The 24,064-nt window shown below is 46.4% G+C and overlaps 1 protein-coding gene across 2 annotated transcripts in view; it reads left to right on the top strand.

Moving 5' to 3' along the window:
* The window catches only part of GRIN2A (glutamate ionotropic receptor NMDA type subunit 2A), a 367,624-nt gene that overhangs the window by 195,879 nt on the left and 147,681 nt on the right, over positions 1 to 24,064 (top strand). For both annotated transcript variants that reach the window (XM_035022254.1, XM_035022255.1), the window contains one exon: positions 13,686 to 14,278. In XM_035022254.1, the coding sequence (XP_034878145.1) occupies positions 13,686 to 14,278 (593 nt within the window). The remainder of the gene's footprint in view (positions 1 to 13,685; positions 14,279 to 24,064) is intronic.

Raw genomic sequence — 24,064 nt, 5'->3', positions numbered from 1 at the left:
TCCTTCCTTCCCTCTGTCATTCATTCATGCCTCCGCTTACTCATACCTTCAGCTTACGTGTTCTGGGCTCCTCCAGCTACTAGGAGCCCGGCTGGGTGCTGTTGCTGCAGGGATGAATTAGCATGAATCTAGTTGCATGGAGACATTTAAATAGACACTCGAAATACCTGCTGACAAGATCGACAGTAGAGGCGTGGACAGTATGTTCCGGGAACACCATGGGGGTGGAGCGGGGGAGAGAGGACAGAAGAGGTGGCAGCCGCTCGATATGTAGTGGGTGATCTGGCATTTGTCCGCACTCTGTGGCTCACGGAACTCTTACGCATCATCCCCAAGTCCTGGGTCCCCCACACCCCTCCAGGTAACTAGAGTCCCACTAAGTCCATTTTACAGAAGAAAACATGGAGGTGCAGGGAGACTGGTCGACTGGCTCTGGTAGGCAGCAGGGCCAGTGTGTGGGAGAGAGGGTGACCAGGCCAGTGGCATCCTTTCTCACGTGGCACATGGGTGTGGGCACCATCTGGGTGGTGACCACCACTCACCTGTTCCTGGGTGGCTCCGGCTCTCTCCCAGGAGTGGAGCAGTTCACCTCAAGGAGGCCCCTCTTCCTTCGCTCCCCCGTAGTACATTCTGACTCACAGAGTGCCCCCTCTTCCCCAAAGCGCGCTCTCGGATGAGATGAGGGGGCTCACGGGCTGTGACATGTCTCAGCTGGGGAGGCCGGAGGGAAGCACATGGAGGGGAGGGTGTCAGACAGCAGACCCCGTCTAGCCTCACTCCCCATTTTTCCCTGCAAGCCAGAGGCTCTGTGGGGTCACATCTGTGGGTTTCAACCTCTACCCTGCCAAATGCTGAGTGACCGTGGGCATGTAACTGAACGTCTATAGCACTGCTACTCAGAGCTCAGTCCGTGGACCAGCAGCTTCGGTGCCACCCGCAAGCTTGCTGGCAATACTGCAGCCCCCGCATGCTGAATCTAAATCTGAGGTGGAGCAAGATTCCCCCCACCCCCCCTGATTCCTGGGCTCCTTAAAAGAAACAAGGACCTCTCTCTAAGCCTCAACTTCCTTCCCTGTAAGATGGGAACAGAAATACTTTCCCCTGACAGGTTAGTGAGCAGATGCAGTGCATGCAGAGCTCCCTGCTTGGCTGGTGGGTTGTCCTGGTCTGCCCAGGCCCGAGGGCCTCTGAGGATGCCGGACTTCTAGCTGGAACCCGGGGACGCGTTGTCCACCTACTCCCATCTCGTGCCTGGCACACAGTTGAAGCCCCTGCGGCACGGCGTGCCGTTATTAGGACATTTAGGAACCACGCAGGGAGGAGCCACAGGAGAACCGTTCGTAACGCTGTGCCGGCGGGTTGTAGTGTTTTGGGTGTCCTTGTCGCCAGCATGGTTGATTCTCTTGTGAGGACAACAGCCCCCGTAATCCCAGCTCTCATGAATCAAGCTCTCGAAGTGAGAGTGCGGCACATGCATTATCTCAATCACAACAACCTCCTTCAAGGAGCAGCTAAATTCCCTTCATTGTACAAATGAGAAAATAGAGCCTTGCAGATAGGATGCACTTTGCCTAAGCCCCAACATTAGTGAGAGGAGGGGCCAAGACTGGACCCTCTGTCTATGTGGCTTCAGTCGCACCAACATACAGACTCCCCACGGGAGAAGCAGTTCCCTCCGACCTTCAGCTCTCAGAGCTGTTTGTTGACATTTCCTAGAGAGCAGGGTCATTTTGAAGAGGACGTTGCTACTCTGATATTTACTGCCAGGGTGTGCCCCTCGCAAGGGTTAGGGGAAAGCCTGAAATTCTCCCTTTTCCAAAAATAAAGCTGCCTCCTTCAGTCCAGCAGTGGCCCCTGTGTGTGTGTGTGTGTGTGTGTGTGTGACAGAGACAAAAACTTAATGAACAGGACCTGTTTGCATTTTCTCCTTGCTGGAACAGCAAGCGGGATTATCATTGGTGGCAACTTGTCATGTCTTTCGTCTGGGTCACGGCAGCGGTGGTTGTCAGACTCCCAGAGAGGAAACCAATCTTGGTGGCATATTAAAGAAAAACAAAACACAAATGGAGGAAGGATGAAGAGCTCATGCAGGGAAGACAGAGCTATGTGGAGAGAGGCAGCCACCCCTGGGGAAAAAAGCGTGGACGGTGAATGGAAATACATCACTCCGTCGTTTTGAGTTCTTCCAATCTAAGCTCAGAAGATGAGAGAAGAATGAGTCATATTATTCTCTACTGTTTTTTCCCTAGCCAAAGTGGTGTCAGGAATCTTTGGTTTCCAGGGACAGAAAAGCTGATTCAAATTGGCTTAAGCAAAATGAGAGGATTCATTAGGGTATGCAGCATCAGTGAGGGTAGATGACTTCAGGTGTGGCTTGAACAAAGTGCTCAACAAGGGTCTCATGACTTGGTGTAACTCTTTATCTTTCAGCTTCGCTTCTGATGGTTTCCTTCTTAGGATGGTGTAGGGTGGCATGATGGCTGCCAGAAATTCTGGCTGAACATCCTCCTGGAATTCAAGTTTAACAATAAGAGAAACTGTCTTTTCCCAGTCACTTTTTCCAGAAACCCTGAGACTCACTCTGATTGGACCTGTTAGGACACATTCCTACCCCTGAACTCATTGCTGACATCATGGGGTTTGGATGAGCCAATAGGCTTGGGTGATGGTGGGGGAAGAATGGCTCTCCGTGGAAATTCACTATTGCCAAGAAAGAACGAAAGGATGCTCAGTGGCTGGAATAACAAATGTCCATGATGTGTCTCAGAGAGGCTTGTGCTTCTCTAAGAAAACAAATCTGGGAAAAAAAATGGCTTCTGGTGCCTAGAGTAAGTCTAGTAGCTCAATCACAGTTGGGACTGGCAGGGGAAAAAAATCCCCTGGACTTGGGTTTATCAGCAGCTCGGAGACCTGATTCCATGATCTCTGATCAGGTAGAATTTCCTTCTGGCTTTCTATATGAGAATGGCTGGACCCAGCCTCAGACAATCCATCATCACGAATAACCCTGTTTAGAAGCCTTGAATCAGATGATCACCCGCAGGTTGACGGACCACCGGGTGAAGCCAGCTTGGGGCTTCACTGTGTCCTTGCATAGAAACAAGAGCCTCCATCTCAGCAGGTGTCTCTTCTTGGTCAGCCTGCTAACGATCTAGAAAGCAGGGCTGGGTCCAAGAGCGGCAATCATCGTGTGGTTTTGATGAATGTAGAGTGTTGGGTTGTCATCAACTCATTGCAGTGGGACTCAAGGAATACATCCCTCCATGCATTTGTGTGTTCTCTCTCCCAGCATTGCATTACTTGTCAGAGGGAGAGCTTGGGTCTGGATGATGAACTGGGACTAGGTCTGGAACGCCTAGGCTGATATGGGAGCTCTAGCCACACTGTTTGAGGTTAGCATAACCAGTTGATTGAACGATATAGCAAACAGTTATAAGCCTTACTGCACCTTCAATGTAGGCTCCTATCTTGGCACAGATCAGAATTCCAAAGGGAAGAATGGAGCTGGCGCATGTAAAACCCTAACATCCCCAGAGTTCCAGGTCCTCTGCCAGCCTCCCTGCCGGAAGTGCGTTTAGTAGATGAATTGTTTGGAATAAGATTGACCTAGGAATTAAATCACACCCTTTACTCTGACCTTCAGGACACCCACTGTGTGATATGGTCTCTGCTTCCTGTCCTAAGTCATCTCTCCCCTCTCTCTCCCTCAGTCATTAAACTTTAGCTGTTTTGATCTCCCTCTGTTCCCTGAACTTGCCAAGCCCCTTCCTACCACATGCTGCTCCTTCTTCTCGGATGGCTCTCCTTATGTCGCCCCACCCCTCAGCCTTGCCTGGCTGATTTCTTCATATTCTTTTGAGCAGCCCCAGTGTAGCAGACCAGCTGCTCTCAAGTGGGGCTCCTCTCCACACCACTCCCGAACTGTTACATCATCTGATTTCCTTGATGTTATTCTCTGTGTTGAATTCATTCTTTCTTGTCTATCTGCTCTCTTAAGAATGCGAACTTCATAAGAGCTGGGACCTTCACTTTTGGTAGCCTCTTTCCCTAGATTCACTCCCCTGGAACCATGCCTGGCACATCGCCGGAGTTTGTTAAATTCGTTGAGTGGATGAAAAGCAATCAATAGATGAATGTTTCTCGAGCAGTAGATCTGGCAGGTCTGCTCAAATACATAAAGCACTAGTCTCTCTTTCCACCTACTGGCATCCTTGCAGGCTCAGAATGATGCCCCCAGTTTTATCCCCAAAGCAGGTGGCCCAGTGCCATGCACGGTGCTGAGAAGGACTCAGAAGGACGTTGTGCCCTACCCTCAAGAATTCTAGTCTGAGGAACAGGCAAGATGCATGCGTCTCAGTAAGTAGGCAACTGCACACAAGTCAGGGCTGAGGAGTGAGCTGTAAAGGCAGAGGTACTGGGAATTCAGAAGTGGGAATACTGGGGCGCCTGGGTGGCTCAGTTGGTTAGGCGACTGCCTTCGGCTCAGGTCATGATCCTGGAGTCCCGGGATCGAGTCCCGCATCGGGCTCCCTGCTTGGCGGGGGGTCTGCTTCTCCCTCTGCCCTCTTCCCTCTCGTGCTCTCTGTCTCTCATTCTCTCTCTCTCAAATAAATAAATAAAATCTTTAAAAAAAAAAAAAGAAGTGGGAATACTAAGGAGTCCATGATGGACATGGGAGCTGGGGCTTGATGGTCAAGGCTACCATCTTCACCACTGTCATCGCCACCCCAACTTGACCGAGCTCTTGCAACATGCCAAGGGCTCTATGTGCCTCATCTCTCAAAGTATGCACAGCAACCCTCCAAGGTGGTGCCTGCTATTGTCATTTCTGTCTTTCAGATGGGGAAACCGAGGCTTAGGTCAAATAACTTCCTTGCAGGAAGAAGCAGATCATGCTAAGGCTGCCAGCAAAGCCCATGTTCCTCCCACACAACCCCCGTTGCTTGTGGTTTCTCTGTGTAGAAAACACTTCACTCTCAATGGCATCATGACACATTAAGATAGCACTGAATTAGGGGTGAGAGACCTTGTGTCTGTTCCTATGGTCCCCACTGATTTATGTGAAATTTGGAGGATTTCATTCAAGATTTTGAAGTCTTCGTTTCCTCACCTAGAAGAGAGAGAAATTGGACTTAGCACTACCAAGTCTTGCTGAACATCAGCATATTCTGGAAAACATACATATTCTAGAACTCATAAACAAAGACTCTGGTTCAGTGAGGGTGGACTGGAGCCTGGAAATCTGAGGGTATGAGAAATCCCCCCAGGGGAGCACAGCTACAGGGTTGGATACTGAAGACTTAGGTTAGCGTTTTCAACCCTGGCTGCACATTACATTCACCCAGGGAATTTTAAAAATCCTGGACCCTATCCCAGACCCACTCAGTTGGCATCTTTAGGTATGGGGCTGGTGGGGGTGGGAGAGCATCAGCTTTAAAGTTTAAAGACTGCTGGCTTTTGAGATGTGGCTAGTGTGCCTGCGAAGCCAAATCATTAATTTTATTTAATACTTTGAAATTAAGTTTAAATAGTCACATGCAGCCAGTAAGGCACTGCATTGGAAGCCCAGGCTAGGATGAGTTGAAGGTTTGGTCATTCTAAGAGGACTTGTTCCTTGCTCCATCCTCAACCATAGAGCTTCTCTCAGAAATTATTTTACATGATCTCCATCTCCTCCATCCTAGTCTGAGAGCCTAGTACACAGACTCTGAGTTAAGACTGGAGTGCCTCTCCTGGTCTCCAACTCAGAGCATGGCAGCCACCCTCATTTTTGGGAACCTACCAGCTGGGAACCCTCTAGTCACCAGATACTTAAGGTTAAACTTCTCATTTGAAGAGAGAGGAGGAGAGAGCAGAGAAAGGTGGTTTTGGTTATTTTAGAAGGATGATGGTGGATTGGCTCATGGGAGAAGCAAAATGGGGGGACAGAACGTACATCATGAAGTGGTCCAATGAGTGGAGGTTGCTTAGAGTGAAATTCTGTGTTTGTGGGTGAGGGAGCTGATGTGCTTTTGGAAAATGATGGACAGGGGTAAAATATGAAGACTTCCTTTGGTTTTCTCCCCCAAGCACACCTTACTTTGCTTCATTAGCTCACTCAACAATTTGCTTTGTCACATGTTTGTGGAGTACCTGACCTCTCTCAGGTACCGAGATGATGCTGAGTCCCAAACACGTTAGTGCAGACTGTGCTGGGGCTGGTGTGTGTTTTTACTTTATCCTGAAGGTTGTGAGAGCTGCTGAAAAAAAATTTAAGAAGGAGGACATCATGCTCCAGTTTGAACTTTAAAAAAAGTAACTGGAGCAGCAGTGTGGAAGGTGGGTGGGAGAGGGACAAGACTTGGGTAGGGACTCCATAGAGGAGGTTCTCGCTCTTGTTTGAGAGAGAACTTCCAAGGGTCTGGAACATGGGCAGGTCCAACAGGGAAAGAAAAAAGAAATAATCCTCTGGGACAATGAAGAAATAATGGATGCCCCTCAGCTTGAGTGGCGGTTAAGTGCAGTAGAAAATGTGGGAAGAGATCCCTCCTATCCTGAAAGGAGAAAAATGAGTGATAGAACATAAATCATAAAATAGTCCAGTAAATGGAGGCTGCCTAGAGTGAAATTTTGTGTTTGTGGATGATGGAGCTGATGTGTTTTTGGGAAATGACACCTGGGTACAATTTCCCCTGTTAGCCCCAGTCTTCTGCATCAACTGATTGCCAGTTGATGTGAGATCACTGACATTACTTTGCTATTTCTGGACATTTTCTTTTCTAGTTGGATGCCTGAAGAATGATTGAGTGGTGGTTATTCATCACACACACACACACACACACACACACTTTTGTTTCCTGTTCTGCACACCTGGTATCAGTGTTTTCCAGGACCTAAGCATCCAGATTCTAGATTCAGATTACCTGATCTTGAATCCTGACCCTGCCATGTACCAGCTATGTGTGTTAGGCAAGTTACCTTCTCTGAACTGGAGTTATAAAATCTGTAGTACAAGGATGATAATAAGACCTCTTGCTCCACATTAGCTGTGATGATGACCATGGTGATGGTGATGGTAATTCTGATGAGAAGGGAAAGGGAAATGGATAGAAGGATATGATGATGAACGATGATGGTGGATGACAATGATGATGACAGTGGTGGGTGATGAGGAGGAGAAGGAGGAAGATGGATATGATGGGGATGATGATGATGGTGGTGGATAATGATATGATGATAGTGGTGGTGATGGTGTGTGATGATGATGGTAGATGATGAATGATGGTAGGCGATGATGGTGTTGGTGGATGATGGTGGTGGTGGATAATGATGATGATGATGGTGATGGTGGATGATGATGATGGTAGATGATGAATGATGGTAGGTGATGATGGTGATGGTGGATGATGATGAGGGTGGTGGATAATGATAATGATTATGATGATGGTGATGGTGAACGATGATGGTAGATGGTGGTGGTGGATGATGATGATGGTGGTGATGGTAGATAATGATGGTTGTGGATGATGATGGTGGTAGATGATATGATGGTGGATGATGATGATGGTGGTGATGGAGGAGGAGGAGGAGAATGGCTGATGATGAGATAGAGATCCTTCACTGGGACAGAGTTAGCTTATATGTATGTGAGAATGCTATTCTTCTAAATTCTCAGGCTTATCAAGTTTGGTGCCTTTAGTTTTCCTCTCATCCATGGAAGCAGAAATAAAATATATTTAAAAGCTCAGTTATCACACAATAAGAGTGGCAGAAACACCAAGTCTCACCAGGACAGTCCTCCCACAAGAGAAAGAAAAATCCCAAGGAATCCCTCTCGATTTTTGCTGGGTCACCTGCATCATTATCTTTTTTTTGGTACCCACCCAGGCAGGCAGAAGGAAAATAAGCTATGGAAATGGGTGCAGGGTTGACAACAGTGACCAGTTCTCTCAATGCTTCCTAGGGAGGATCTTCCTGCTCATTTATTTCCTCACCAAATATATATTGAGCCCCTGCTGTATGTCAGACATTGTGCTACACTCTGACAATACTAACTTGAATAATACTTATGCTGCTGTTGAGAAGAGACTGAGAAAAATGAATAAATCAGCATTGGAGCCCAGGTACTCAGATCACAGAAATTCACTGGCATGGGGCACAAGCAGTGGCTTTTTTTTTTTTTTAAACCCTCAAGTGATTCTCCTCTGCAGCCAGAAATGAGAGCCACCAGTGTGCACGAGGGAACATTGGATGACATCTTGCATCTTGTAATAAAGTTGTTGTCAGCCTGGGGCCTTGTGGATTTTAGGGAAATCACTTAACCTCTTTTCCTGTGACTTTATGAGAAATGCCATCCGTGAGGGTTATAGCCACTTGCGATACCTCATCCCTTGGGTAGTTAGAATCGAAGAGCTGATGGGTATGAGTGTCCGTTATAGCCTTTGTGAATGGGTAAATGAAATGAAAGTTGGTATTAGACTCTATTAAACATCATGCCTTGATACCCACCGGGGTCAGGTCTCACCCTGAGTGCTCAGCAAGCTCTGGAACATTCTAGAACATGAGATCAGGAACTCTCATCTAATGAGACCTCGGTTTAAGATGGGGCCAAAATGCAGAGTGGAGAGAAGACACCCAGAATCCCATAGCCCCTGCCTCCCTCACTCTGTGTTTAAAACAGTTTGTTCTGTCTTCAGCAGAGCAGTGAGCCTGGGGAGAGAACTGCTCTTGCTTCAGAACCCAAGTGGGTGTCTGAAATCTGTTCCTCTCCCCCGGCTGCACACTGCCGAGGAAGCCAGTGCCAGAGGTGGTCAGAGACTGCTCTATAGAATCTGAAAAGGACAGGCTGAGGGATGGCAGGAGGTGGTGAGTGCAGGAGAAACAGCCTCTGCTACTCAGGTAGGAAGCGGGAAGAATGTTCAGGGCCTTGAAAAGAGGGCCATGTGGCATATCAGATGCCAGGCCCTGGGAGTGTGGCCAAATTCCTCCATCACCTCCTGCCAGTCCGTAAAAATATCTTTGAAAAATCCAGGGCTAAACATGAGCCTCTTCACTGTCTCGCTGGGCAGTTACGTTTTGCAAATACCTTCTCACTTCCATCCCTCCGTAAGGTAGACAGAGCCTTGGGTCCGTAATGGGTTTGGAAGTTTCAGATGCCAGTGGAAATGATAGTGGTGCAGGGTAACTGTGGGAGGTCCATGAAGGACATGAGAGATGGTTTCTCTCCAAAGCATGATTCATCACTGGGAAGAAAGACAGTTCCTTCTCTTCGTGTGGCCTCCTTGGGCTCAGAGTGAGTGGGCTGGTTTGCGGAGCGGAGGGGCAGTGTGATGCTGGCATGTCAGGAGATCTGGACATACCGGTTTCTGAACTAGGATCAGGATCCCCTTGGGCTTCTGGCTCTGTCCATGTTGTCTAGAGGACTGAAGGACATGGAGAGACGTCCCTGGACTGTTGGGAGTCAGGCATAGATAATAGATGAGCCTGTCATCCTACTTCAGCTCTTCCTGGCTCCTCCCACCCTGGGATGGTGCTTATTATGCCCACTTTATAGGCAAAGAAACTCAGATGCAGAAAGTTTCAGAATTTAACCACGGTCACGTGGTTAGTTCTTGCAGAGCCACAACTTGAACTCAAGTCCGAGAGACCCCAGAGCCCACAGTGTTTCAACTATAAAGTGACTGGTGTGCATAAAGGGGTAGGCTGGAGAGTCTCTACTTAAGGTGATTGTCTAGGGGAGCCATTGATGACCATAGAGGAGAGGAGTGGCATGGTTAAAGCAGTGTTCAACCAGGAACTTCCATCAGGCAGTCATGACATGACTGAATTGTTGGGATGCTCAAGTCCAGAGTGGGAATTACCCCTGACCCACGGGGAAAATAACAGTGATGTCGATTTGTTGAGTACTTGATATTTGATGGATACTGCTCCAGATGCTTTTCTACAAGGAGGTCATTGAATCCTTCCAGCTCAACAAGAAAGTGCGATCATCACCAACAGTATAGTGCAGGACTGAAAAGCTTGGAATCTCGAAGGCAGGCAAACCTGATTCCCTGCCTTTATGACCCTGGAAGAGTCACTCTGCCTTTGAGTCTGTTTCTTCATTTGTATGACAGGGATCATGCTAGCACCCATTTAGGAAGGTGGTTGGGGGTAGAATTAAATGAGATACTACACTGAAAGCGTTGAGCCACACAACTCTCATAGGCATGTTAACTAGTATAATTATTGACATTGCCATACCCATTGTACAGATGTGGAAACTGAGTCTTGGAAACGTGAAGTGATTTTTTTCCCAAGGTCACCCAGTTAGGATTGGTACCTGGACAGCATGACCCCAGAAGTTACACTGTTGTCCATCCTGGGGAGAAGACCCTAATGGGGATCAGAAGAGAGTAATAGAAGAGATTCGGCCTGGACTAAAGCACCACAAGACCGGGGAGTGGGAACGGCACAGGCAAGGAGCTTGCACATATTTTTACACAGACGGCTGTGCCAAGCGAGCTCTTGGCTAATGAACTGCCGTCCCTATAATTATCTTCTCTTTCACGAAGTTCACAATGCATCCATGCCCTCCTCCCCACATGGAGAGTTAGATAAGCCTGCACTTGCTTGCTGCTCTGCTCTGTGCACAAAGCCGCTCGTGAATACAGTAACATCTGGCTCATAGCATGTGGAGCAGGGGTGCGGGAGCATCCCAGACACCGCCCCCGCCACCCCCAGCTAGCACCTCTCCACTAATTCCGATTATCCCTAGGAAGTGTGTACATATGGATCATCTCAGAGATCCTTTTTATTGGGTTCCGACCGTGCCCTTAGCATCTGCCCTCCTGAGATCTTTCTCCATTCCTTGTGTGCTCAGTGCAAAAAGATGCTGATCCCTTTGCCTTTTGCAGTCCTAATGTGACTCTGGTCAGCAGCTTCCTTGGAGGCATCTTTGCTCCATGGGAATTATTACATTTCCTTGGTAATTAAGCTTGGAGCTTCTCAGTCCCATCCCAAGAAACACCTGGCAGTGCATAAGGTTGTTGGGTATAACTGCCTTGAAATTTGACTTCTGTGCCTTCGTCCATTGGTGGGTTCGTTATGTTGTCGCTGTTTTTGGTATTTAATGAGGTTGCATGCACAGCTGTTGAGGCTTAGAGGCCCTCTATATTCCTTTTCTGATCAAGAAAGGTCACTCTCTCTCTATTTCAGACATTGGATGGAGGAGTGGTAGGTTGGTGATGTTGAAAGATTTTATTTTCTGGACATGACATTCAAGAGCCATAAAAAAAAATACAATCTCAGACACTGAATTCTTCTGTTTTGCTTTATGTTTAAGCCAAGGACATTCCTCTTAGACTTCATTCACACATTCATTTACTCATGCGTTCCCTCCCCCTGCATTTCCTGATGTGTCATGTTCCAAGCCTTCTGCCCAGTTCTGGGGACAGAGAGATGAAGATAGCAATCTCTCTGCCCTTGAGCCATTCATAGTCTTGTTGAGGCGTGATTTAAAATGATTAATCAATCCAAGAATATTGGATTTCTCCAAAAGCTATTGTAGGGAAAAAGATAATTATCCAAAGTCTTTAAATCTGTTACCCAGTTTAATTGATTTAATTAGGTAAAATTCATAAAACTGTATTGTTGGAAGGAACCCAGAGGCATTTATTCCCATTTTTTTGTTCCCTCTCTGCCTTCAGGCCGTACTGCACTTGAATTATCCCCCAAACCCATGCATTTCAGAAAAGGGAAGTATTTCGAAGAACTACAACTTTTGGCCCACTCAGATGAAACTTTCTATTCACTGAGCACCCACAGGCAAAACTTGGCAGACTTCTTGAAAGGGTTGGCATGCACGGCTACAAAGTGTTGTTTTGAAAGACAAATGGAATTGATCGTCCACCCTTAATACACACACACACACACACACACAATGGAACCTCCGTATTCCTACTATTGAGGTGAATCCATATGGTAACTACAGAATGCAAAATGAAAGCATGGCTGCACTATAAGGACTTCTGGAGAATTCTTTTAGTTTCCAGGGAAAGAAAACCATAACTCAGCACTTGTCAAATTGTGTTTTGCTCTAACACACAGGCACACCTTCTCTTTAGCTGGCATTTTTGCACCTTGCCTATCAGTCAGCAGCATGGTTTAAGCACCTGCTATCTGCAGATCTTCAATGATCCCAAGAAAGTTGGGGCTGTGTTTTGGAAAGGGGGCTGGCCACGGAACCAGAGCCTGAGTTCATCTCGAGCCTCATTTCCCCCCCGCCAACACCACCACCTTTGTAGGATCATCATGGGGATTTTATGAGTTAAGGGGTGTGAAGGTAGTTTGTAAATGGTACAGCTGTATGCACTGCCTGCCTTTTCTGAATGGAAGTTTGTTCTCATGATCAGATCGTGACTAAGGGGGGGTGTTAGAACTATTAGAGGCCCTTGGGGCACCTGGGTGGCTCAGTCAGTTAAGCATCTGCCTTCGGCTCAGGTCATGATCTCAGGGCTCTGGGATCGAGCCCTACGTTAGACTCCCTGTTCAGCCAGGAGGTCTGCTTCTCCCTCTCCATCTGCCCCTCCTCCCTGCTTGTGTTCTCTCTCTCTCTCCCACTCTCTCTCAAATAAATAAACTCTTAAAAAAAAAAAAAAAACAACAACTATTAGAGGCCCTTTAACCCAACACAAGTTGTCATGTCACTTTCAAGAGTAAGAGCATTCAGCGGCTCCCCCTTATGCTTGAATAAGTTCTAAGCCTCTGAACATATCCCTGAGGCCACACATGATGGGGTTCCTGCCAAGCTCTTCGCCATCATCTCATCCCCCCTACTTCATGAGCCATAATACATTTATCTCCGGCTCCTAGAATAGTCTAGATGTATCTGCAGGACTCCTCTGAGGATAATGTCCACCCGTCTCCCTTCTTCCTCACCCGGACACTCCTTCAGCATCCCCTTATACTTCTCTCAGCCTCTAGTCCCTGCAAATTGCTCTTCCTCAAATTCCCACCAGATCTACGGAGGCAGAGACCATGTCTGTGTCTGTCTTGTTTATCATTGTTTCTCCAAGTCCTAAAATGGTGTTGCTGCGTAGTTAGGGGTTCAACAAATATTTGCTGATTCAGATAAACATTCAGATAGAATGTCCAGTTAGCATTTATTATAGTTTATATTATACAGGAGTCTAGAGTCCGAGTGACAGAAATCCTTTTCAGACTAACTCAAGCGATCATGGGAACCTGTTGGCTTACATAACCAGCAGGTCCAGAGTAAATGGCTTCAGGCGCGGCAGACTCCAGGTGCTTCAAGTGCATCATCAGGACTGTGTCTCTGTGTCCTGATGTTGTCTCTGTTGGCTTCATTTTCCAGTTCTGAGCCTGGGGCCAGATAGAGTTCATTGTGTTGAAACCATATGGGCCCCAAAGGGCAGGGGGGAAATGGGATAAGCCAGAAGCAGAAATAATAGATCTCCTTCATGTGCCAGGCTGTGGGCTCCAAGTTCAGGGTCTCTCTCCTCTCTGTATTTCCAGTGTCTGTTCCAGAGTGTGGCATATAGTAGGTGCTCAGGAATGTTCTCGAATGAATAGGTGTGTGATGTATTTGCCCTCCCTTCTAAGAAGGCATTTTTTAAGCCTGTAAAGACAGATGGTTATATGTAAACCGCCTTCTACCTCATCCTCTGTTTTGATTTTTTTTTTTTTTTTTTTACACCTGTTGGCAGGATCCGACGTCAACCTTCTTCCAGTTTGGAGCGTCCATCCAGCAACAAGCCACGGTCATGCTGAAGATCATGCAGGATTATGACTGGCACGTCTTCTCCCTGGTGACCACCATCTTCCCTGGGTACAGAGACTTCATCAGCTTCATCAAGACCACCGTGGACAACAGCTTTGTGGGCTGGGACATGCAGAACGTGATCACCTTGGACACTTCCTTTGAGGATGCAAAGACGCAGGTCCAGTTAAAGAAGATCCACTCTTCCGTCATCCTGCTCTACTGTTCCAAAGATGAGGCTGTCTTCATCCTGAGTGAGGCCCGCTCCCTGGGCCTCACTGGCTATGATTTCTTCTGGATCATCCCCAGCTTGGTTTCTGGGAACACAGAGCTCATCCCAAAGGAGTTTCCATCAGGACTCATTTCAGTCTCCTACGACGACTGGGACTACAGCCTGGAGGAAAGGGTGAGGGATGGCCTGGGCATCCTCACCACTGCTGCATATTCCATGTTGGAGAAGTTCTCCTACATCCCCGAGGCCAAGGCCAGCTGCTATGGGCAGACGGAGAAGCTGGAGGCCCCCCCTCACACTCTGCACCAGTAAGAGGGCAATCTTTGCTTGTCTCCCAAAATGGGACCAGAGTTTTCTTTGTTTGGTTGTTTGGTTGGTTGTTCGAAAACTCAGAGCAATACATACATACTCCCTGCTGAAAACGTGCCCTGCAAGTAGAGAATGTTGTGTGTGTGCTTATGGGATTTTCTCTGATTGACTCTCCTCTCCTCTCTTCCCCTGGACTCCTCTTTCGTTTATAACTTACATCATACTTTGTTTTCTGCAACTTTTTTTTTTACTCAGTGATATACCTTGGAAACCTACTCTCGAGACCTGTCTATGTATCCAGCTATGTATTTCTCTATCCATATTCTATCTATAGCTATATCTCAAGTGTGCCTGTGTGTATATATATACGGATATATATGGATTTTATATGCAGATAATATACACATGTATGGATGTATGTACACAGATGTGCATATGTATGTATACATACATATACACAGACTTATGTAGGAAGGAATGTAGATATGTATGTATGTGTAGATATACATAGGTGTGTGTGTGTGTATGTGTGTTGCAACCTACGCATTGCATTTCTCAATAGGGATATACCATGATTTATTTATCCAGTCTCCATAATGATAGAAATCTAGGTTGTTTCAGATTTTCTCCCATTAGGAATGAAGCTGCAGTGATCATCATCCCACATGTCTCTTTGTGCACACAGAGCCCGTGTTTCTCCAGGGTGGATTCTAAGAAGTAGAAGTTTGGGGTCACAGAGCACGTGCATTTAAAAATTGAAGTATCTGCTGCCAAATTGTCCTACCAAGGAACTATCCCAGTTTGTATTCACACAAGCCACTTGTGAGGTCACTAGATTTCCCACATCCTCACCAACATGTTACACTTTGGGAAGACTGCCCACGCTGGGGCTTCCATCCTCTGTTTGAATGTGTATCTGAATTTCTTCCCTTCTTTTGTCCTGTTTTTGTAGATCATTGGAAATCTTGGCAAATACCACTTTTAAAGCGGCATTATAGTCCATCGTATGGATGTATCCTAATGTATTTAACTACTCCCATCTTGGTGGGCATTTAAGTTTTATGTTTCTGAGAAATGTTATTGTTCTTTATGGCTCATCATTGTGGCTCAGCTGTTGACATATAGAATGATCACTCCTGCACCCACTTTGCATGCTTTTGCCTGATGTTTGGTGATTGAATCCATGCTCCTTTCTCAGATAACGAGCAGCATAGCTCTGTGATGAAGGGACGGGGCTCCGAAGGTAGATTTGTCAGGGTTCAGATCTTGTCTTGTCCACTTCCTGTAGGCCTTGGCCCATCACTTTACCTTTCTAGGCCTTGGTGGTTTACTGTAGAGTGATGATAATAGCATTACTCTCTCTAGGTGGCACTGCGCAAACTTGAACATGCATCAGAATCACCTGGAGGGTGATTTATTAAACCACAGGTGGCTGGGTTTCACACTCAAGAGTCTGTAATCCAGTCGCCCCGGGGGCAGGCCCCCAGAACTTGTAATTCCAGCAGGTTCCTGGGTGATGCTGATATTGCTGGTCTGGGGATCGTGCACAGAGACCCAATGTTTTGTGGATTGACCTCAGTATTAAATGAGGTGATGCTTGGAGAGTAGCACAGTGCCTGGCTCCCGGTGATTATTGAATGACTGTCAAAATGACCAGTGAAGTGGTTTTGGTCATCAGAACTTACAGTCAGCAGACTAGGTTGGGTTTATTATCAGCAGAGTAACACATCACTCTCAAATGTCTCTGGAAGGTTTAGGACTTTGAATCTGCTACAGTTCAGGGATTATCTCTGAGCTGAGTCTGGAGACGTGTGCGTGCGTGTGTGTGTGTGTGTGTGTGTGTGTGTGTGTGATGGTGTAGAAGGATTATACCTCTTTAAAATCGGTATACACCTGAAAAATGAACTCTTGAATTAAGAAATCGTGGTCCTTTGCAATTTTCCCTTCCCCTCTCCTCATTCCCTCCTTAGGGATCCTCTTTCTGAACTGCCATTTTCAGCATTTTAAATAATTGTCTAAATAACAGGAAGGAACTCCGATGAATCAGTATGAGGCATGGAAACCTCTTATAGAGACAGGATTGCTATCAGCCCAGTGACAAGGGCTGGGCTAATGAATGCTTCCTTCCCATAAGAAGTGCCCTACAGCTGGAATATTCACAAATGTATAATTTTGGTGAAAACATAACTCAATTTTAGGGCAATTGACATATAATATATACAGGAAAAGGGATTTGAGAAGGATAATTGTCAAGACATGCAGAGCTCCTTCCAGTGACCACCCTGAATTCCATTCCTTAAACAAAAAAAAATTCTGCTGTGCAATGTTATCATGCTATTTCTAGGAGTTATGCTTTGAATGCAGCAATTTTGTAGATTGTGTTTCAGCCCCAGAGTGGCAATGCATCAAGTGGGGTAAGCCGTCATCCACCGCCTGGTGTTTCATGAAACATCTCTCCATCCGTGGGGCGCTGGCAGTGCTCGCCCTGTGTATGAGGCTGGAATATGGTAACAGCATTGGCTCCTTACCACACTTGCCCATTGTCCCGATGTTTCTTAAATTCACCTGGGGAAGAGAAGACGCTTGCCAGGCAAGGAAGGGACTAGGAACTGGAGAGAGCCCCAAATGGCAGTTTTTCAGAAAAGCCTTAAGGCTACTATTTTCTCCTCCATCAGTCATTCCTTCCATCCAGTGGACCCTGTGCTGGCCCCTGGAATACGGACAGGAATGAAGATATAACTTCGCCAAGAATGTACAATCTGATGAAGAAGAAGGAAGTTTGTCTCACAACAAACTCTGGTAACAGGGACTTTTCCAAAAATATTAGGGGGAAAAAAATAGTACAGAGTCTGATAAAACACCCACCCCACCACTCATCACAGAGAACGAAAGTGAACGTGTCACATTTGTTTCAAAAATTTTAAAAGAGGGGCGCCTGGGTGGCTCAGTCGTTAAGCGTCTGCCTTCGGCTCAGGTCATGATCCCAGGGTCCTGGGATCGAGCCCTGTATCAGGCTCCCTGCTCCGCGGGAAGCCTGCTTCTCCCTCCCTGCTTGTGTTCCCTCTCTGGCTGTCTTTCTGTCAAATAAAAAAAAAAAATTTTTTTTAAAGAAATTAAATATTACTGATGATGTCACAGTCCTGATTAGATCTCTCCCAAGTCCCACTTTCTTGTCTTCCTGTCCTCGGGAGGGAAAACACTGCCATGAATTTGGTAGGGATCCAAATCTGTGTGCATGTTTTGTACTTCTCGTATAGATGTCTGTGCAACCTTAGACCCAAAGCACAGTTCATTTTAATGCCCATAAATGATACATTCACATTTCCTTTACCTCAGCCTTGTGGTTCAAGATGGGTTGAGGACACATGGCATTCTAGCATATTCATCTTCGTTGCTGTTCTATGCTCTGTTGTATAAGCGTTGCACTGTTTGTTTAATCATGACCCCCTGATGGACATTTAGGTTGTCAATGGTAGGGGATCTTCAGTGTCTGCAGCCTGAGTTGGATCCAGCAGCTCGTTCAGTGGAAGCCCAGGACTCTCGAGGTCAGGGTTCTGCCAAGTATCCGGTAGCCAAGTAGCTCTCACTACTCCCACTATGTAGTAAGGAGAATGCACATAGTTTCAGAAGAAGCTCAGATGAATTCATGTGGGTGGGTATCATGGTACATTGCTTTGGGGATCGGGCGTCCAGCTTGGATTGGTTGAGCGCCATCTTGGAAGCAGTTACACACGTCCCTCTGTGGTCTCCAGGGACATGGCTTGTAATCTCCTACCCCGAGCTTGTGCACTTAGGATTCTGTAGCCATGACTTCTTGCTTACAATGCAGGACCTGGTAGAAAAGTCGACTTGCTGAGGATGACGTGGGCCTGTTTCTGTCCCTGGGATTTCAGGGGGAAAAAAAAGGTGGGGGCAAGGGGAAAATGTTCTTTATGTTTAATATTCCTGGTTTTACAGAAGGCACTTTGAAAAGAGCAGTCAGCATTTTATAAAGTTCAAAAATAGCTCAGCCATGTTATGTAACCTCCTCCTTTCTAATGCGAAGTTATTAAACATCTGTCCCTTCCCCAAGTGCAGGGCATATAGCTGGTAACTCCTGGGACGGTGATGTAGATCATTACCTGTTCTGCCTGTGTGGAACTGAGGCTGTTCTGTTCCAGTCCTGTCCCAAGAGTCCATCCGGGCCGCTGGTGGACCGGGCCCCGTGGGAGGCAGTGTGGCCTCGGAGTGAAGCATCTGGCACTGAAGCTGGCCTGCCTGGGTTTGAATCCCGGGTCAGAACTCTTCTAGATCCAAGGCTTTGGGCAAGTCCCTTAATTCCTCCAGGTCTGCCTCCTGAGATGTAACACAGGGACAAGAAAACTGTTTGCATCTTATCCGAGAGCCTGGCATGTGGAAAGCAGTCTATAAATCGTTAACTCTTATGATAAAACTTGCAAATATAAGATTGTGAGTGAGACCAATGTATCTGCATGCCATAGTCCACAACATTGCCATTTATTCATCCCCTCAAAAGGTCTTTAGTACCCTCTGTATGCTAGATGCCAACTCTCCATAGATGGCAAGGCAGGGAAGCCCTCATATGAATATTGGGGGACCCAGTGTTGCCATGTGTCTTGTTGTCTTTGAGCCCTGCGGGTCAGTGGACTATCCCATTGTAGAGGCTCATCTCACCAGTTGGAGGTACAGGAGAAAAGGGAATGTCCTCCTAGGGAAGCAGAACCCCTAAGGAGAAGAGGCCTAGGATCAGGACCACTCGATGCTCTGCTACTCTTTCCCAAACTTCTTCCAAGTGGCTTTTATTCCTTCCTCTGGTGCTGCAGCTCTGGTCATACTCGGTAATACTCACGCTGTCTCTTGGTTCAAACTTGTAGACCCAGGGGCAGTTCCTGTCAAATTTTAGACCTGCAGGTCTGTTGGGACATAGAACATTAAATGTGTGTATGTGTGTGTGTGTGTTTTAGTCTTGTTGTTGTACCAGAATTAAGTGAAATCTTACATGCGGAACACCGTTGTGCCCGGCGTGTAGTAGACATTTCACGAATAGTGGTCATGTCTCTCTTGTCTTCTTGTTATTCTTATTGTGGTGATGATCATCATTATTATTTCTTTAATTTATACTTGTTATACTGCAGGCTGTTCACAGGCAGGGGAGGGACAAAGAGACTTCTCCCTCGTTTTTCAACAGCGGAATGATGACTGTCCTATGGCTCCCATTTTAGGGAAGGGAGGAGGACGTGGAGAGGGGAGTGTATGGGAAGACTGAGGTGCTTGAGGAGATCTATAGCACAAACGAATGGGAAAGGAACATCTTCTCCCAGGAGAGTTACGGATTCGGATTGAAGAGAAGTTATTTGGCTTTAATTGATGATACCTGGCTTGACCACTTACATATTTTATATTAACTTCTTGATTTATGAAGTCAGGCTTCTGCATTAAGAAGCAACATGGTAAATTACTACCCTGACAGAAAAGGAAATGGAAGGAAGATATAAACGTGAATGTGAGTTGTTTTGTTTTGTTTTGTTTTAATTTTATTATGTTATGTTAGTCAGCATACAATACATCATTAGTTTTTGATGTAGTGATCCACGATCCATTGTTTTCGTATAACACCCAGTGCTCCATGCAGTACGTGCCCTCCTTAATACCCACCACTGGGCTAACCAATCCCCCCTCCCCCCTCCCCTCTAAAACCCTGTTTGTTTCTCAGGTCCATAGTCTCTCATGGTTCATCTCTCCCTCCAGTTCCGCCCCCCTCATTTTTCCCTTCCTTCTTCTAATGTCCTCCATGTTATTCCTTATGTTCCACAAATAAGTGAAACCATATGATAATGGACTTTCTCTGCTTGACTTATTTCACTTAGCATAATCTCCTCCAGTCCCATCCATGTTGATGTAAAAGTTGGGTATTCATCTTTTCTGATGGCTGAGTAATATTCCATTGTATATATGGACCACATCTTCTTTATCCATTCATCTGTTGAAGGGCATCTCAGCTCTTTCCAGAGTTTGGCTATTGCAGACATTGCTGCTATGAACACTGGGGTGCATATGGCCCTTCTTTTCACTATATCTGTGTCTTTGGGGTAAATACCCAGTAGTGCAATTGCTGGGTCATAGGGTAGCTCTATTTTTAAATTTTTGAGGCACCTCCACACTGTTTTCCAAAGTGGCTGTACCAACTTGCATTCCATTTACAATAGCACCAAAAACCATAAGATACCTCGGAATAAACCTAACCAAAGAGGTAAAGGATCTATACTCTAGGAACTACAAAACACTCGTGAAAGAAATTGAAGAAGACAAAAAAGGTGAATGTGAGTTTAATTCATATCCAAGTTACCTTGATACTTTTTTCAATCTTCATTTCTCAAATAACTACAGGAAAAGTTCATGGCTTAATGAACCATTAAGAGACTGCACTAACCCAGGTTGGCATGGTTTTATTTGATAGTCAGAATTATCACTGTTGGTTTCTTTTTTTAATGCCAATAAAAGAGCCCGCTCAGTTAAATCTCAGAGCTTGACTGGAGTTAAAACTTCCCTGGGTGAATGTGATAACTCTTTGCAAATATTTATCTGTGGGATCATCGTATGCTCAACAAATATTTCTGGCAGTGGCTTCAGGCACCCAGGAGACCAAGCCGTCCTGTGGGCTTGTGCTGTCAGTCTGGGACTCTGGATTCGGCGGGGTGGGGGGGGGGGGGGGGGGGGGGGGGGTGGCGGGCACAGAAGGTTGACCTTCAAAGTAAATCAGCAAGAAATATGTCAAAATGAGATATGAGAGGATCCAAGGGCATGTGCCACATTGAGAGCCCAAAGTACATTCCACCAAGCTGTGTGACTTTATGAAATGTGGGTTTGGACAGTGCTGTGTTCACACCCTCTCATCTGGGTTGTCTTAGGCAAGTTCCTTAACTTCTTTGAGCCTCCACTTCCTTGATTGCAAACAGAGATCACTGCAACCCTAGAGAACCGTGGTGACACTTACATGTATGTAATATACTCAGCCAAGCATCTAGGTTGCAGTTGGCACCCCCCAGATGTTAATTGTCCTCCTTCCCTGGGCCAGAGGCACAGCTTGATCTGCTCCCGCCTGTGTCCTGATGGACCCATGAGAGGTGGATGGTCCTCCCTGGGCGTCCAGCCTGACAGCTAAGTGAACAGCCTCTCTTCAGCATCCTCTCTGTTTGTGGCCTCCCTCCTGGAACACGTCTCTTTTTTGGCCGGAAGTCAAAAGTACCGTATGCCAACCCTGCAATGCAAGTCAATCATTTCCAACTGGCACCCAATGAATAGCTCGACAAATGGTGGAAACCCAGTGCTGGCAACTTGAAGGGACCAGAAATTGGCCCTGCCTTTACCTTTAGGGAAAGGTGATTTGGGTTGTTTCGGGGTTGCGCAGAAAGCATGCCTGTTGTTCACATTTGCCTCAGTCTTGGAGCAAGTCTTTGGGTTTGGGGACCAGCATGCCTAACAAAGATGTATCAAGGGTTGAACACCAGGAGAGTCTTCATTTTGAAACTTGGTAATTTGGTGACATACACTAATAATTTGCTGCAACTCCCTTCTGTGAAAATATAAAGCAAGGAAAAACACCGTCTTCATTACTCTGGTGCCTGTTGACAGAGAGTATACTGGGGACAGAGGGTTTTAAGGGGTTAGGAGACCGTAGCATAGTCCAGGACAGAGCAGGCGGTGACTTGGGTTGGAGTAACAGCTGTGTATTCAGAGAAGTGGGTGGGCTTAATGCATGTTTGGAGTAAAATGAACAAGACGAAGCAGATGAAGCAGATGAAGTATGAAAAGAGATAAAATAACCAATAATTTTTCACTTGTACAGCTGAATAGATGGTGGTTCCTTTTACAAAACTGGAGAAGAAGCAGATTTGGGGAGGAGGAGGTCAGGAAGAGCATCCAGTTTCGAACATGCTCAGGGGAGCACATCCAAATGGAAATCTCAAGTAGGCAATTGAAGAGGAGAGTCTGAGTTCAGACTGAAAAATGCAACACACAGGTTGGGAGCTTATTGGTGGTGGTTACAGCCCCAGGATTGGGTAACATTCCAAGGTCGGGGGGGGGGAATGAAAAATCAGAAGAGGGACTGGACTCAAACCATGAGGAATGTCAGGTTCATTGGCAAATAACCCCTGAAGGAAAGGAGAATCCTGGAGAGAGAGAGTTGGGCTGGGAACTTCAGCTGCCTTTTTTTTCCCATGGAGACTGTCTATCCCCTGCTTCTGTTACGGAGCTTGGTGGGTGTCTGTATAGGGTCTGCCATCTGCTAGATATTGTGGCAGGTATGGTGGGCCTTGGAAAAGATCTATCATCCATGGCCGTTGCTAATATACCTGGATTTAGTGCACCCGAGGAGACTTAATAATCCTACCAGCAGTTTTAATCAATACATGGAGAAAGTAAAATTTATCACGTGATGAAGTGCCAGGCCGATCATCAGAGCAGTGAAGTCTTGGAGCCCTAGGAAGCCGGTACCATGCTCGGCTAGAGCCATGCCATAGATGGGAAGCCAAGCTTTGGATCAGCAGAGCTGAGGAGATGACACTTCCAGAAGGCAGAGGAAAAAACTCCTGCTTTTGCTTCCTTCTTCACATGATCTGGAAAACATCTGATGTCACACAAACAATAAGTGAAAAATTCTTTCCACCGCAAGGGAGGTACACATGGCCTAGTGTGAAGGGCCAGTTTATTTCCAAGCTGTCTTTTGTTTGTTCTCCTGGAAGAGTGTCTGTCTGTGCACCTCCTTGCACAGAGGACAGAAGCCCACCTTGTCATCCCTTCCGAGTGGGAGCTGGACAGCTGGAGCGGGCCTTTCCACCCATTCTCTGCCTTTGTCCCCTTGCTTCGCAGGTTCCCCCTTCTCTTAACCAACTGAGCCACCCAGGCGCCCTGGTTCCCCCTTCTCTTGCCTCCGCACAGAGGCTGCCTCCCTGCAGGTGTGACTGAACCCCCGTGCAACCTCCTGGTGCCTCAGTACCTGTCCTGGATCCCGGGGTTGGAGGAGTCACCATTAGGTTGGTGACGCTAGCTAAGTTTGGCACAGGCATGGGAGGCCAGCCACGTTTTTATCCAGGGCCCACAGTTTGGGAACTAAACTGGCTGATCTGCTGATGCATGGTATACTCTTCTCCAAATCCCCATGGCCAGTTCCTGAGGATTTGCTTCATTTGGTTAAGTCCTGTCCAAACACAAGGAACAAATACACACACCAGTTTCCTGTGTGATGGAGAACAGCTCTCCTGAGACATGGACTCATTTCCTTTATATTTCCATCACTATTAGTAAAAGGAAGTTTTAACAATTTAATTAATACATCACTATGTGTTGGGGGGAGGGAGAGAAATTTCAAGTTTCATAAGTTATGTTATAGAAGCGTATATAATTTAAAATGTGTTATAATGGAAATTTTAAAGTACTCTGATGATACAACCTGTCGTGTATTAACTGCCTCCTATGTGCTAGTCGCTTGTCCTTACAGATGAATCAGGATGTTTTTGTTCAGGTAATAATCAGTTAAATTCAGTTTTGTAATTGAATTATTTGATTGGAATTCCATAGGCAGGATGGACTTCAGATGTAGTATGATCAAGGTTCTGGCTCTTTTCCCTATGCTCTCTTGACTCTGCTCTTTGGGAATTAAAGTCTTTGTTATCAGATTTCTTCCTTTGTGACCTTAAGTTAGCTGTCAGCAACACCTGGGATGACTTCTTTGTTCATGGCCAAATTAGGTCATGTGCCCATCTTTGGGCCAGTAACAGCCATTT

This window comes from Mirounga leonina, unplaced genomic scaffold (genome assembly GCF_011800145.1).
Source record: "Mirounga leonina isolate KUSES-001 unplaced genomic scaffold, KU_Mleo_1.0 Mir_175, whole genome shotgun sequence".
In the NCBI taxonomy this organism is placed as follows: domain Eukaryota; kingdom Metazoa; phylum Chordata; class Mammalia; order Carnivora; family Phocidae; genus Mirounga; species Mirounga leonina.
Note: the sequence above shows the minus strand (reverse complement) of the source record. Positions and strands in the feature narration are given on the sequence as shown.